Genomic DNA, 14,635 nt, shown 5'->3' with positions numbered 1-14,635 from the left:
TGGGCATGCCTATTATTCTCACATTTATAGGAAATAGCGGGTCTGCAAGATTTTCAGAAGTGTTAAGTGAATCTTTGCCAAAAAGAGTTATTTGTTCTGTGATATGTGCAGATATTGTCCTGTGTAACCCATTTCCCCTACAGCCACTCTCCCTTTCACCCAACCCCCACTCCTCCATGCTGATTGGTTTTTTAGCCCCTGAGTACCGGATTTGGGTCAGACTTGCACCGACCTCAAAAGTGAACATTAAAGAACCAGGCACCAAAAAAAAAAAAAAAAAAATTAGACTAAATGCAGGGATGAGTCCCTTGTGGAGTGGGAGGGAGAAAGAGTGGTGTAGGTGTCTGTGGGGTGGGGGTTCAGTTTTGCTTCTTATAAGCGCTTGAATAGTGGTGAACCACATTTGACCACAGCTTTGTAACGAAGTGCACATGGTGGATATGGAAGGTGTTTAATAGACAGGGGAAAATATTTTCTGGGAATGTCTTTATGGTGGTCATCTTGGTCAGTGAGTCAACGTGGTACTTGCCCGAAACCTCTGCAACTTTCCTGCAGTGAAAGTCCACCAAGGGAGGGTTTCACTAGACTGCAAACCCTCATTCCCACTCCCCTGAAGATCCACCACTAAATTTCTTATTCTCATTGGCTCCCAAATTTTTTGTTTCTGAATGAGTCTGGGCGAGAGCTCACCTGTTAAACAAGTTACTGGTTTGTCTGTTGTAAAAGTAATCAGGATGAAAGACGCATATTTGGCATCAGGTATTGTGATAAAATGCTCTCTGAATAAACTGTACAGAGCTTGTCGTCTTGCAACACTGACTGCTTGTCAGCACTGCTTGGACTGACTTATTCCAAATTAGATCATTTCATCCCTCAGCACCTGGTTGATATCGCTGTGGGGCTGTCAAAAGCAGTCGTTTGTTTGAGATAATTGGGGTGATCAATGGTCTCTCTGTGGCACCAGCCAGTTGTTGAGGTTTAAAATGGTCTAGCAGGAAATAATGCTGACCAGTCCAAGCTGTGCTGAGAAGTAGCTGGCGCATTGTAAGCAGACAAGTCATATGTGATTTATTCAGGGAACACTTCAAAGAAATGCCTGATATAACTTAGGTGTGATTCACGCAGGCTATTTTATTTATTTATTTTTTACTACTGATGGTTAACCAGGTCCTTGTTTAACAGATGGTCTCTCTCGCCCTGAAATGGCTGATTTGGGGTTAGGTCTATATGGAGAACTTATTCCTTGGTAAATGTCCTGAACCAGAGATTGAGACTTATGCTCCAAACCATCCAACTGCAATGTCTTTGGATTTTACTCACAAAGATTCTATAAAGGAATGGTCGAATACCTCGTTTTTTATTTTATTTTTATTATTATTAAAAAAGCTTGACTATCTTTAATCAAATCTTCTTTACATTTGCCAAATGAAATGCCTCGCATCATCTGTCGTTTTTCTGGATGTTTTTTGTATCTTCTCAAGCTCTAATAAAACCCCAGGTGAATAACGTCCTTTGACACTGGTAGTATATCCCGGTCTCTTATGGAAAAGAATTGGTTAGGAAGTTACGTGTGCAGTTATGACTAAATACAATACCTGTTTTGACCAATTCTTTGTATAGTCCTTGTGGTTCAGTCCTGGAGGTTGACTCTGATTGGGCCAAGTTGTCACCATAACCGTTCCTTAGACCTCCCCCCCCCATTCTGACATGCCACGGAAGGGCCTGTAATGGAGAAGTACTGAGTGCAGATGCTGTAAATCTGATATTGCACTACTTGCATTTTGTTTTGAGGTACTTTTAAAAGAAAAGGTTTCTGGAATTTATTTATTTGGCAGGGACTGATTTTAACACCTATCCCCATGTTTTGAAACAATGTGCATACAGTATTGCTGCATTTATGTTGGAAAGAAATGTTATAAATAAATTATTGTAGTAATCCACAAAAACCATCAAACTGCATAACAAACTGAAGGGTCATTTGGCTTGTAGCCTTTTTCTGAAATATGGAGACAATTTATTTTTTAAATTTCCAGTGAACAAATTATTGAAGGTCGTGGCTGTTTTGCTCTGTAATTGCTGAGGAAACTGCCGAGGAAGGAAAACCTGCAGCGATGAGGAGATTTTCCTTTACGTAATGATTGAGCTGCACAATGACAACAGGAGAAAGGCATTCAGTGGCTGCTTAATGCTGCCAAAGGAGTTTTTGTTTTAACATGGTCAGCCTGGGAATTTAGACCAATTTTAGACCTTTTATACTTAGTTTAAAGTATGTACTCAAACTTATTCTTGTAATTTGGCTAAAGTGAACCTCATTTCGACACTTTACACGCAACAGGTTGCTTGCAACATGCTTATTGTTTTCCAGATTATAGCTAGTCATGATAGCTAGACTGTATCGAGTCTGACTGGTTGTACTGTTTGGCCCTTCCGTGGCATAATATAAGAATTTTCCTGAACTCTTGACTCTGGCTCCTGATAATCCCCTGTGATGTCACAAATGGGTTATTTGGATCAGAAAGACACCCCGAAACTCTGTCTACCCTCCCTAGTGGTTTAGTAAAATGGTGAAACCACTGTAAGATTGACTGTATTAGCTTTTTCAGGGGAATATTTAATGAATAGTGTTTCTTGGGCAATGAAATGCAATGTTTCCTGAAAGCTTTTTTTCCTCCCTTCCTTTGGTGTGGTCCCTGGAGGTGTGAAGAGTCCTTGTGATGCAGGCTAATTCAGCTCAATCTCTGGGCGGCGCAACAGTATGCACTTTAGGGCTTGATAGATGAAGTGACTGACTGAAGAAAAATTCCCCCTGCATAGATTAAGTGTTTTAAACTGGTGTATGAATGGCTCACTGTGCACACCATGAATTTAGCTTATCTGCATTCATGCAGATAAGAACACTCAAACAATGGCCAAGATTCAGTTGAAGAATTAGTGCAACAGGACTCCAGAAGTTAGTCTTTTTTTTGATGAAAATACAACTATGCCTTCAAATATAGGGATATAAGGAAATGTCCTAGAAATATGCATATTTATTATTAAAATATAATTTCTATCAATTGGTGGAGGGCCCTTTGAAAGATCATTATTTTATGAGACTGAAGCAGGGTTTTTTTGGGTGAAGATTTTAAACATTGGAAGCAATATCCTTCATACAGCACTTTTAAACTGAAATTGACAAAATCTATGTGTTTTTATGCTATACAGTTCATCAGGGGTTGGCAAATTCTAGTCCTTGAGCGCCAGAAATGTTCCTGGTTTTTGCTCCATCCAAATCTACAACTATATAGTTTAGTATTAGTATTAGGTTTAATGAACACAAGTGACCTTGTGCTGGAGGTACTCGGCAGTTCACTATTTAGGCTTTGAATATTTACACTCAGACTCTTCATGACTCATCAAACTCTTGAGATGAGGCTTAGATGGAATGGAAAAATAGAACAATCTAGAACACTCCAGGACCATGGTTGGCTACCCCTGCAGAACATGGGTCTGTTTCAGTAAAATGGTCTCTTCTGTGGTGCCTGGTCCCAGCTATACTTCCTAACTCTGTATTCTCTGTAGCTGACTGAAATCTGAGGATATTTTCAGACCGAAATGAACACACTCTTGGTTCAGGGGGCAAGACCTGCTGTGTTGGGAATGATGGATTGCCTTTTCCCAGGAAGCCCATTGCTTTGGGAAAAGGGGAAATGCAGCTCTCTGACACAGGAGGGTATTTGAATCATTTTTAAAAGCATTCCCATCTTAACTTTCCTCTCAGTCATGTTGCTGGTATCTCACGATTGCTGACAGGAACCTAATTTCCCCACTTGAGCTATAGGTTCTTCATTTAACCACCGTTTGGCTTGGCGGTGGTCATGGATATTTCAATTTGTTTATCTGTGCTGTCTTGCAGGAATAGGTGTGGTTAAATTGCACCCTTGTTGTTAATTGCTTTTTGTCAAATATTATATTCAATATTACATTCAGTTTGTAGTTTTCTGCCGCTGCCAATCGAAACAGTCCTTTTACTGTGAATGGAGGCGGGGGAAAAATCTGTTTTAATTTTTTTTTTTTTATGGATCAAATGGGCCAGTAGAGGTAACCATCATTTTTGTAATGGTAAAGTGGGTTGCTGTCGTTCACTGGTGCTCTGGAAAATTGGAGACTACCCCATATATATCTATTTTTTCACTAAATATTGATTGTTTGAAGCGAAGATGGGTATAAACTTTAGTTTAAATGATTAAATATAGGACACTTTTTAAAGCATTTTCTGCAAATAAATGTTCTGAATTAGAATATTTGTTTTTTAAATTAAAATCAGTTGGGGTCAATCGTTCATGAAATATCAAAAGTTAGATTTTACACAGACACATACCCATTAATTGAAAGTGAAAATTTTATGTGGTCTCTCTCATTGAATATGAACAATTTGGGGCATGTCTTTTTTATAATTGCAGTTACATTAAAAAAAAGTAAAAGTTTGTTTTGGTAGCCCCCCTAGAGAGACTGGGGTGTCCCTCACTTAGTGAGCAGCTCCCCAAGTGTAATGACAGTACCTTCATTTTGCCAGTAGATGGTGGAAAAGGCACTAATGTCAGGAATCCACCAGCACCTGAACAATGCCTTTTCTTCCTCTTGTTTTTAAGGTGTGCTGTTGGCCATTGTGATTTTTGAGGGTAGATCTGTGGGAACTGATGAAATAATAGTTAGGTGCTGTGTGAAGGGCCAAATGACAATCAAGTTGCACTTTTCTCTATCCTGTACTAACACAGGTGTGCACAGTCAGAATGTTTTGTCACTTAAATTTTTTTACTTGCTTTAAAGTACAGTGGAAATTATAAATACCCACAAGAGATTCCATGGGAGCATATTGCTCTGGTTTTAATGTCTGGATGTTCTTGCAAATCTCCCCTCAACCCACATTTAAATGTAAAATGTTCTAACTCCAGCTGGAAAGTGTACGACTCGGTAAACCTTCAATTAATGTTAGTCTGATTTTAACTGTTATTTCCCAATTACCATATGGTGCTAAAAATTCCTATGACTGTGTATTACATGCTATGTTGCCAACCAGCATTTGTCCTTAACTTTTCTCTGTGATTAAAATGTATTTTTTCTTCAACTCAGATATTCTGAGAAATACTGAAATCACCAAAATCAACTTGTAAGCTGATTGTGAAGGTTGTGATTGTGAAGGTTATTACTTGCATTTAATTGCGAGTCAAAGTTAAGGACAAATGTTGATTCAATCCAGACTGAACTTTTACCCAGTTACCTATATTAAGGTATCACCTCTACTTGATGGTCTTTGGCATTCTTCATTGATTTGAATGAGTGTTTAATTTAATTGTCCCCAAAATTAGAAATGGATGGCCAATTATTGAAAACACATTTGGCTAAATCTCTGTCCTATCCAATTTGATGTGTTGTCCCTTTGTGCAAAATGCATGCTTTCGTGTCTGTTTCTGGTTATCCCAAACAGTGACTACCAAGTGCCTGTATCTCTCCCAGTCCTGAACTTGGCGTGTGTTGGGGAAAACCCGACTTTAGAACTGGAATTTTGTGGGGGGGGGGGGGGGGGGGGGGAGGACGAGGTGGGTTGTGATTGTTTGGGATGGGACAAGGTGTCTATTCTGAATTTCTTATGAATTTGAACACGTTTTGATTCTGCTCTTTTGATATGGAGGGGGGAGTCATTCCCAATTACAAAAAGAACATTTATTGATTTGGAATATGTGGCCAGGTAGGACATAGAGAATAACCGCTTTATGAATTTTAAATGTCAAGAAGCTGTTGCTGCTAATTGCATGGTGTGGAGTATTAAAAGCGAGCTACTGTCAAAATGACAAAGTATTTTGAAGGTATGGCAGTGCATTACAGACATGGAGAAATGCAGATGTTTTAAAAGTGAGGTGCAACACATCAAATTGGTTCAGTGTAATGTCTGTTTAGTATGTGCTTTTTATTTTTCAGGTGTACCTGATTCAAACATCTAATAGCAATGCCTGTTTTCCCTCTTTGTTAATATAATATATATTATGTTATATTCTAAAACAATATTCCTGTAGTAAATTTCTGTAGGCATCTTACCTTTTTCTTGCTTGACCAGGAAGCTTTTGCAAGAACGTGAACTTCATGGGACATTTTTGTAGCTCTGCTAACACAAGATTTAGCAACTTTTAAATGGCACCAATTCGGCTTCGGAACACTGTTTTTGGCAAGAGGGAGAACTGGCTTGTGTATTAGAGCAAAGAAAGTGAATATGGGGGCATTCACACATTCTTGGATACAGAAGCTCCTCTCCGCTGAGTAATTAACTCATCAACCTAAGGAATTGCCAAATCAACTAGTGTGGAGCACAACCAGCGCTCAGTCAAAGATGCGTGCTGTGTTCTATTGAACCTTGGTGACATTTGACATGAAAAGACAGAATTTAGGCCTGAATTTAGTTGTACATGGTTTTGTTCAAAGGTGGCTACTGTCAAATCATGCAAGATATGCTTTCCGTGAGTGTACAATGGGAAATAAAACATTCAAGTAGAATAAGGTACCATTACAAAGCCATGTAAAGGTCACAGTGGCCTTTCTGCATTCCAGCACATGATCAGTGAATGACAGTTCTTTACTTGTGAAAAGTAAAGACGAGTCAATCGTGCAATTCGGGAAAAGTGGCTGAAGTCCAATGAGAAATTTATATTCCCATTGTATGAGCATTATAATTATGATTACCCAAAGAATTTAATTGTGAACAGTTTCAGATCTGTATTCTATGGTTTTCCATTTTTGGATTAATGGCAGGAAAAAGGGTTAATGCAGTGCGTCTAATCTGGGATTTTAAAGTAAGGTACATTTAACTTCTGCACTGAGGAGCACCTCTTTCTCTGCTGTAGGTCTAAAAATATGGCCCATAGTGTATAGTTGTTTTAGAATTAATGCCATTATTGAAACGGTCAGACTAAATATAAAATTAAAGTTGAAACAAACGTTTCCAGATTCAGTTTTAGAAGTGTAAGAGATGTTGGCTCAATTGCAAACTGCAGTGCAAAATGATGCTAGGCCCCACTGCAGGTTACTGAATGGAACGCTTTTCTCTCGTACCATAAAGGCACTCATCACATTTTGGCAAAAGGCAGGATGTTTTAATGTAATTTCAAACATAAATTGGCGCAAAGTTTGATCTCCTATATTAAAAGGTTTATTCTGTCTCAGTGCCAAAGATGGTATAGAATTATGGATGAAAGTACCATATGGTAATCTCAGTCTGTTTCCATCTAATCAATAGAACCACTCTGAGGGGAAGATGGAATTTTCCAAACTGTATATAACGGCCGTTTTTAAAGTCGCTCATTGCAGAACTGCCCAGCAGCATGTTGAGTCCTGGTTTCAGCTTGACCGCTTAGCCTGAGAGAGGCTTATTGTGCACAACTCAGAACTGGATTTGGGTGAGAGTTCAGGTGTAATCTGGTAAAGTAATGCCTGATTTATACTTTGTCGCACGACCCTTCTGCGTTTTGCCTTTATACTTCTGCAAAGGTCTCTGATGAGGGTTCTATTGTCTCTATTGTAACAATACGCCAAACTCCTGTGAGTTTGTTTGACAGTTTAATGTTACATTTCTTAAAATCTGGCAGCGCTCATTTAAATAGCACGTATCCATGACAATAAATTTCAGTGTTCCATCTGGCTGCCCAATCAGCACTGCGTGACAAAGTATGAAGTTCTGCAACATAACAAAATTCTAGAGGTTGTGTATTGGTGTCGCGCGACACTGGAAAAAGAAGTGCCGTGCGACACTTTTCTGTTAAAAATACGTTATTTTTGTCATACAACACTTATCGCAAGGGTCGTGCGACGAAGTATAAATTAGGCTTAAGGGGTAAAAAAACATGCTAGTCCTATTAAGGCTGCAAAGTGTAGGCAAATTTCACATTTTCCTTTGGGTAATCATAACCGCTTTACTCTGATATTCTGGACTGTGACTGTTTTATTTCCCATCTGACGGCTGTTTTTTGGGGTACATCTCACACACAATTGTCAGAAATCCTGTCTGAGTGTCGAAAAGGGAGTAGTTTAAGACAGACCCGCTATTTTGCCTTGTTTTTAAGAAGCATCTCTCTTTGGTCATGTTTCTGGAAGCATTTAATTTTTTTTAAAGTTGGGAATGGTGTGGGTGGGGAAGGGTGTATGCAAGTTAGTCATGTATGATTCTCTTTAATTTCATCAGATTTGAGCACTTGTCTTAAAAATTTCAAATGCTTTTTGTTTTCCTTGTGATTTGAACTGACTTTCTTTGTGCACAGACTGTTTTTATGGAAGTGATAGGTTTAGGTTTTAAGCTAGACTTCAGTAAAAGTATGCTGCAAGGTATTTGTGAGTGAACAAACTGCCTGGTAACATCCACGTCTTGCCTTCCTAAATGTCACTTGGATTGGATTATTGCATCTGACATTGACACACAAAAATGAAATATGATTTAGTAAAAAAACAAACAAAAAAAAAAAACAATACTTTACTTTGGTCACCCCGACGGAAACCACACTGTGACACTGTCCTGCAGGTTCCACTTCTTGATGTTTCTTCAGCATACATAGTGATGTTACCAAACTGACATTCAGCTATAACGGAGCCTCAAAGTTTGTCCCAACCCTAGAAAAGTGATTTCATTGATGCTTTTAATATAGAAAAATCTTTTAAAAAAGTGTTTCTTCTGAACATTCATTGGTCTTTTGGAGGATTTGGTAGCCCTCCATTTTCAAAATTTCAAGTTTTCAAAACTCAAGTTTTGAACGGCGCTGTTGCATATACGAGGGGATTTTCCACCTCTGAGCCAGTGGTTCCTCCTGCAAAGAAAACACCGTATTTGCTGACCTTGTTTTAAATGGCAAGGAGCCCGTGGTCTGTTGCTACATGTACGAATGTTTTGATGTTCAGCACTGGTGCACATAGCAGTTTGCTCTGTGCCTCGTTAATGTCACACTTGTCATTGTCTTGGCTTTACCTCCTCGCTAAAGGGGCGGCCAATGAAAGGAGCACAATTCTCTCTCCCACAGTGGAGTAAAGGTTGCTTTATTTGGGTAGCTTGTGGACAAGAACACTCATTGAATTGTTAAAGGAAAACCTGACCCTAGATTTTGTTTGAAGGGGGGTTTTTCCTCCTGTCTGAACATGCATTTGAATGCTTGCATACATGGTAGTAATATGCCTTGTTCTCATAAAGGACTTTGTGTTGGTGAGTAAGATGGATCCACTTTCAAAAGCTGAAAACATGGTACTCCAGGAGTCCGGTGCATGAGGACTATGAAAGTTATTTCTTTCCCCATCTTTGGTCTCAGCACATATCAACTCCACAAGAGACGTGGAGCAATGGACTGTGCTTTTTGGCTTGTGAAATTTAGATATATTCTCTATACACAGCTGTTTAAGCAAGTTCAGCTTAGTGTTCGCTTAGTGGTCCGTAAAAACCAGACAAACCTTGAACCATCTGCAAGTACTTCTGACACTAGTCTAGTCCTAATGACAACCCTAGTGGCAGCTTAATAGATTTTACCCCCACCCTTTTTGAAAGTATGTAAGCTTTATGGATGACTCTGATTGCACTTTGAAGATTACTGCAATGCATTTAATTCCTGTTTTTCCTAAACAAATGTTGCCACATTCTTGTGCAACGGTAATTTATCACTAGCAAAAATAATGCAGTCCCCCAGTTGACAAAATTAGCTTAAATCCACTTGATCCTGAGGCAAGGATCACAGGCCCAGATTCCGACCAGTTGCAACACACTTTATACTTAGCTGCGACACACTTTGAATGTGACACATTTAAGTGCCATTTCTCCTTCCTCTACACAAAATTATTTTCAGTAATGGCTGAAACTATAGGGAAGGAGAGATAACCACTTAAATTTGTTATTGAAACTTTAGGACAACTGCTTACTGGAGCTGGCTTAATCTCGGTGATGGTGTGTAATGTGGGGGTGAAGATGTCAGATGCACAACCCAGAGTGACATTCGCACACTTGTCTCATTGCCAAAAGTGGACAGTGGGATAGGAGGACAGTGGTACATTGGTAAGTAGAGAAATTGCTACCATGTGCTTGAGCAGTTTGTTCATTCACAAAGTCCTATCAGCACCTGCCTCATGCACACTGCAACAAGAAATGGACAAAGACTGAAGAACATGCCTGAGTCACTGATGTCTGATGCGTTTACTGCCAGGTTTTGGATATGGATAGTTAGTCACGTGTTGTCAACATCTAAGGCTCTGTCAGCCTGTTGCTTTTTCTGGGGACAGCAGAACCAGAACCATGTCTACTTTCTTACGTCCATCCACCATCCCTTGAGGATCTGACCAGAAGTTCCTGTTGCCTGAATTGGGTCCCTGTTAACCCCTTGGATTTCTCAGAATAAAACAATTGGCTCATTTCTTTAAGCTTAACATCAGTTTCCTCCTGCACTGTGAAGAAGACCATTTCTTGGCTACATATACATGCTGAAGAAGCTTCTGTTTTCATTGTCGACCTCTGAAGATGAGACCTGTTCTATGATGCCATCTTTTTTCCACACACTGAAGAACTGCCCTCTCTTGACCTTTGTTTGACCGGAGCTTCCAAAGTCTTTCAGATAATGCCTTTTATTCGCTTGGACATTTCTCCAGAATTTTCTAAAGTAGCTAGTAAGGAAGCCTGAAGTTCAGTTACTGAATGATTAGGAAAGGGAGTGTGTCTGGTGTGTTACAACAGAATTTGTTTTCTGTGGCTTCTATAAGATAAGGTTGCCTAAGTCAGAGGCAGTGTGCCCAATCTTTGTGAAAGAGTCTTTGATTTTATCCAAAACAGAAACATAACAGGAGGGCTGTTTTCAACATTGACGGTTTGTTGACCGATAGTTTAAACTCTTGAACTTTCATCTCTAGCTTTTGTAAAGCTGGGATACCCAGGATATCTTTTGCACATAAGGACTTTTTCTTCACTGTGAGTGAGGAAGACTCTCCTCCACTCCCCCTTTTTTCCTTCTTGAAGATGCAATGCTCTATCCGAGAGAAGGGGGGCACCATCTTTTGCCTCTCTCCCAAATCCTTTTGCTTTCCTGGAGGACAATTAATCTGGCTGTTTTCACCCATTTTCTTTTTTCCTGCCTCTTGGAATCATATCCCTCCATCCTGACAGTCAGTCTACATGTTAGCCAGTGTGGCTATAGCCTGAGTTAAGTGAAAGGATAGTGGCATTTTTGTTTAGTTCCTGTTGAGTGTAGCAAAATACCTTTGGTCCTGTTGGAGGTAGGGATGGACCTCAGTGACCCAGGTGTTTTATTTTGCCTTCCTTCTCCCTTTCTGTGCATATTCTACACTCCAGTCTCCTGTTGCAGTGTGTGTGAACATTTTAAAGGCACAGAAACCAAACCGATTTCCCTCTCCCTGTTTGTTCCATGATTTATTTAACAAGAAAAATGAAATGGATGCGTTTTCATGTCACCTTCAGGGAGATGTCAGTGGTCAGGGCACTAGAGGCAGACAGGAATCAGTGTGATTTGTATGAGCGGCGGTGGCTGGGCGGGCGGTAATTGGCTCCTCTTTATCGTGCAGCCTGAGAAACGCTAGTGGGCTGACCGCTGCGGACCTGGCCCACGCCCAGGGTTTCCAGGATTGTGCCCAGCTCCTCTCTAACGCCCAGAACCAGCTCAACCAGCTCAATGGCTTCTGCCCCCATGGGGCTGTGAACGGGGCCGGCACACATGCCCCGGCGCACAGCCTCTTCAATGGCGCGCCCAGTAGAAAGAGGTCCCTCGATTGCATGGAGTCCAACCACATCAAGAAGGCCAGAACTGATGGTAGGTCCCACTTTTTACTGATGTGCATGCTTACGATGTACGAGTTCCTTGTGCTTTGGTCTCGTTGAAAATTGAGTGAGTCCAAAATCAATTTTGGGCATAATTTTTCAGGGCTTCCAAAACTGGTACATGGAGTCTTCCACAAAATGGAAAAACTTTTTACCTCATACTGCTAATATGTACATGAGTTTTAATATAAACCTGCTTTTCAAAACCATGTAGTTTACACATACTTGTGATCTAAGGCACTGAGGAAATTGTTTTGTGTTCAGTTCACCAATTTTAAATGAATGTTACCTTTAAATCAGTGCTCTCTGACCCAATGATTATGGTATGAATTATTTGCCTGTGGCAGCATTGCCTGGAGCAGTATAAATGTCACTGCTGCAGAAACATGGTACTGGATATGTGCTGTTTCAGCTTTCAGAAACTCCGTGTGAGACTGGCTGGATTATCGAGACACTGATAAATGTATTGGAATGCACGTAATTGCAGAGTATTTTAAGGTCCTGTTTGAACGATTGGGAGTCTGTGCCTGGCAACATTTCAGCACTTTGTGGTTTGCCCGTAATGCATTCCGCCATTTTATTGGGCTGCTTCAAATTTGGCTAATGGAGCTCTGAATGCTGCGGCCACTTATCTGCGAAGGCAATAAACATAGCAAAGAACCATGTTGGCCATCAGCCAAAATACCAAATGACACTACGTTTGTTCCCTAGAAATGAGGCCTTTCGGGCTTTTGGGGTCATCGGAGCCCTCGGAGTCGGGGGCAGATCCCTCTTATCTCTGCTCTGGTTCTTGTCATACAGGCTTGGACTCGCCCTTTAACATTTTCGGTGGCACAGAGGGAGAGCTGGAGAGCATGCACATGGAGCCAGCGCCGGCGCCGTCTGGTTCAGGTGGGATTGGACCCTTTCCGTTTAGCCCCAACGCCACTGACAGCCCGCAGGACCAAACGCCTGCAGAGAACGGCTCTCCCGCACCCAAAGAGCTGGAGATTTTCACCGTGGCGTCCATGCAGATTCCGTGCCGTTGCACAAATTCCTATGCGTATTTGTAGTGGCCTTGCCCTTTTAAAGTCCTCTCCTGTCTGAATCTCTTTTAGCTCCCCTCTCAGACAGGCCCTCTAGTTCTGAATACATCTTTTTTCTTTTCTTTTATTTTTTTTATTCTTTTGCATGAAGCCTATATTACATGTATAATTTATGTAAAAGCACACATATGTATGCGTAGATACATATGTTTAAATATACTTATAAATCGTATACTTTTGTCACGTTTATAGTAATGCCCACAAGTTTTTGCTTTAAATTACTTTGCACAATATTATGCATCATTGCTTTGATTTCAATCTCTTCAAACATTTTAGAGTGTTTATCCTATTTTAAATCAAATTTTGTTTTGCACAATTATTTTGTCCATTGTGTTCCATGTGTCCGTGCTCCTGTCACTTCTCTTCCCTTAGGGGGGAAAAAAAATACAGAATGGCAACATTCTGTTGTGTCCCGCATGTTTGGGAACAGCTGGAGGGGAGCAGAGTTCCCTGCTGGGGAATGGGGAAGAGGCTCCAAGTGTGAGGCCTGGCAAAGGGCCGTCCCCCTGCTGAATGACATTGTGCATTACCGTGTGCGCAATGTCATTAAGCTCCAAAGCCTTTTAAACCCTGTGGGTTTTAGTCACTGGGGGACCACAAGATGGATTCCCACCCAGCAAATGATTGTGGAAGTCTATCACACAGCCTCTTTGCTTGACCCAGAATGTAGATGCAGGAATCAACATTCAACTTTTTGGGATCAGAAAGGGGTATAGCCCCGTGATTTCAATTTTGGCTGTGCTGAGTGAAGTGCTGTCCCATACCCAACATCCCACTCGCTTCGACCCAACATCCACCTGCTCCTACCCAGCTTCAATTAAGGACTCTAAAGATTCATCTCCCACCCCTCCCAAATTCTACAAGTGTGTCACCAAGCCAAAGCATATCTTAACAAGAATGTAAGACATATTTAAACCTTAGCTGTTTAGCCTGTCATGATTGTGCGCTCGTAGGAAACTGCAAGCAGGTGCTATATAACCTGGTTCAATTTCTCTGTCCCCTAGTGAGCAGTTGGCTGCAGAATAAGCCTCTTTGGTGGCCTGTCATAGGTTGGGTTTCTGTTTCTCTATGTATTCTTAAAGCTTCTGAGGGGTGATCCTCCATACTATTCTCAATGATTGTATATATAGCGGTCAGTGATGACAAGTTCATTTTTGTTTTTGTATTTTGACATTTTCCATACCTTGTTGGACATGGTTCAGTAGAGATGATTTCAGTAATAAAAATGGTGACAAAAACGCAGAACATGTTGGCTTGTAAAAACATGGATATATCGTAAATATTAAAGGACTTCAGCAAGATTAGTCATGTTTTCCTCTTGGTAACAGATTTGCTCAAGTTCAAAATAAAGAACTGTTTCTTCGTTATTGTATGTAAGTCAGTAGCAAATATATTCTCCCGCCTTTTTCTGCATGAAAAAAATCCTTTTTAAAGCCGTCTCCAAGATGTGTGGTGATATGTCAGCAGTGTGTCCGTTGGACAGTTCAATAAACATGGTTTCCAATGTTAATGATTGACCTGCATTGTTTCTCATGTACATTCAAGCGTGACTGCTTTCACTGAACGCCTTGTGCAAACTCATTAAATTGTGAATCATTTCAGAACCAAGTGATTGTGGCTCTAAGTGAATGGTTATTTTAACTTCTCTCCGTTGGGGTGCATATGGGCTTGTTTTGTTAGAATGCAGTATACTTTACAGAAAACATGCAGTGTGTTTTTCAGCCTGACTACA

General features: G+C 40.5%; 1 protein-coding gene across 1 annotated transcript in view; it reads left to right on the top strand.

Annotated features, from left to right (window-relative positions):
* Positions 1-14,635, top strand: part of LOC118224204 (ankyrin repeat domain-containing protein 10-like) — a 33,439-nt gene that overhangs the window by 16,184 nt on the left and 2,620 nt on the right. The window contains exons 4-5 of the mRNA XM_035411479.1: positions 11,566-11,810; positions 12,620-12,709. Coding sequence (XP_035267370.1) covers positions 11,566-11,810; positions 12,620-12,709 — 335 coding nt within the window. The remainder of the gene's footprint in view (positions 1-11,565; positions 11,811-12,619; positions 12,710-14,635) is intronic.

The sequence above is a fragment of the Anguilla anguilla genome, chromosome 3 (assembly GCF_013347855.1).
Source record: "Anguilla anguilla isolate fAngAng1 chromosome 3, fAngAng1.pri, whole genome shotgun sequence".
Lineage (NCBI taxonomy): Eukaryota > Metazoa > Chordata > Actinopteri > Anguilliformes > Anguillidae > Anguilla > Anguilla anguilla.
The sequence above is the reverse complement of the archived record's forward strand: the minus strand, read 5'-3'. Positions and strand labels throughout refer to the sequence as shown.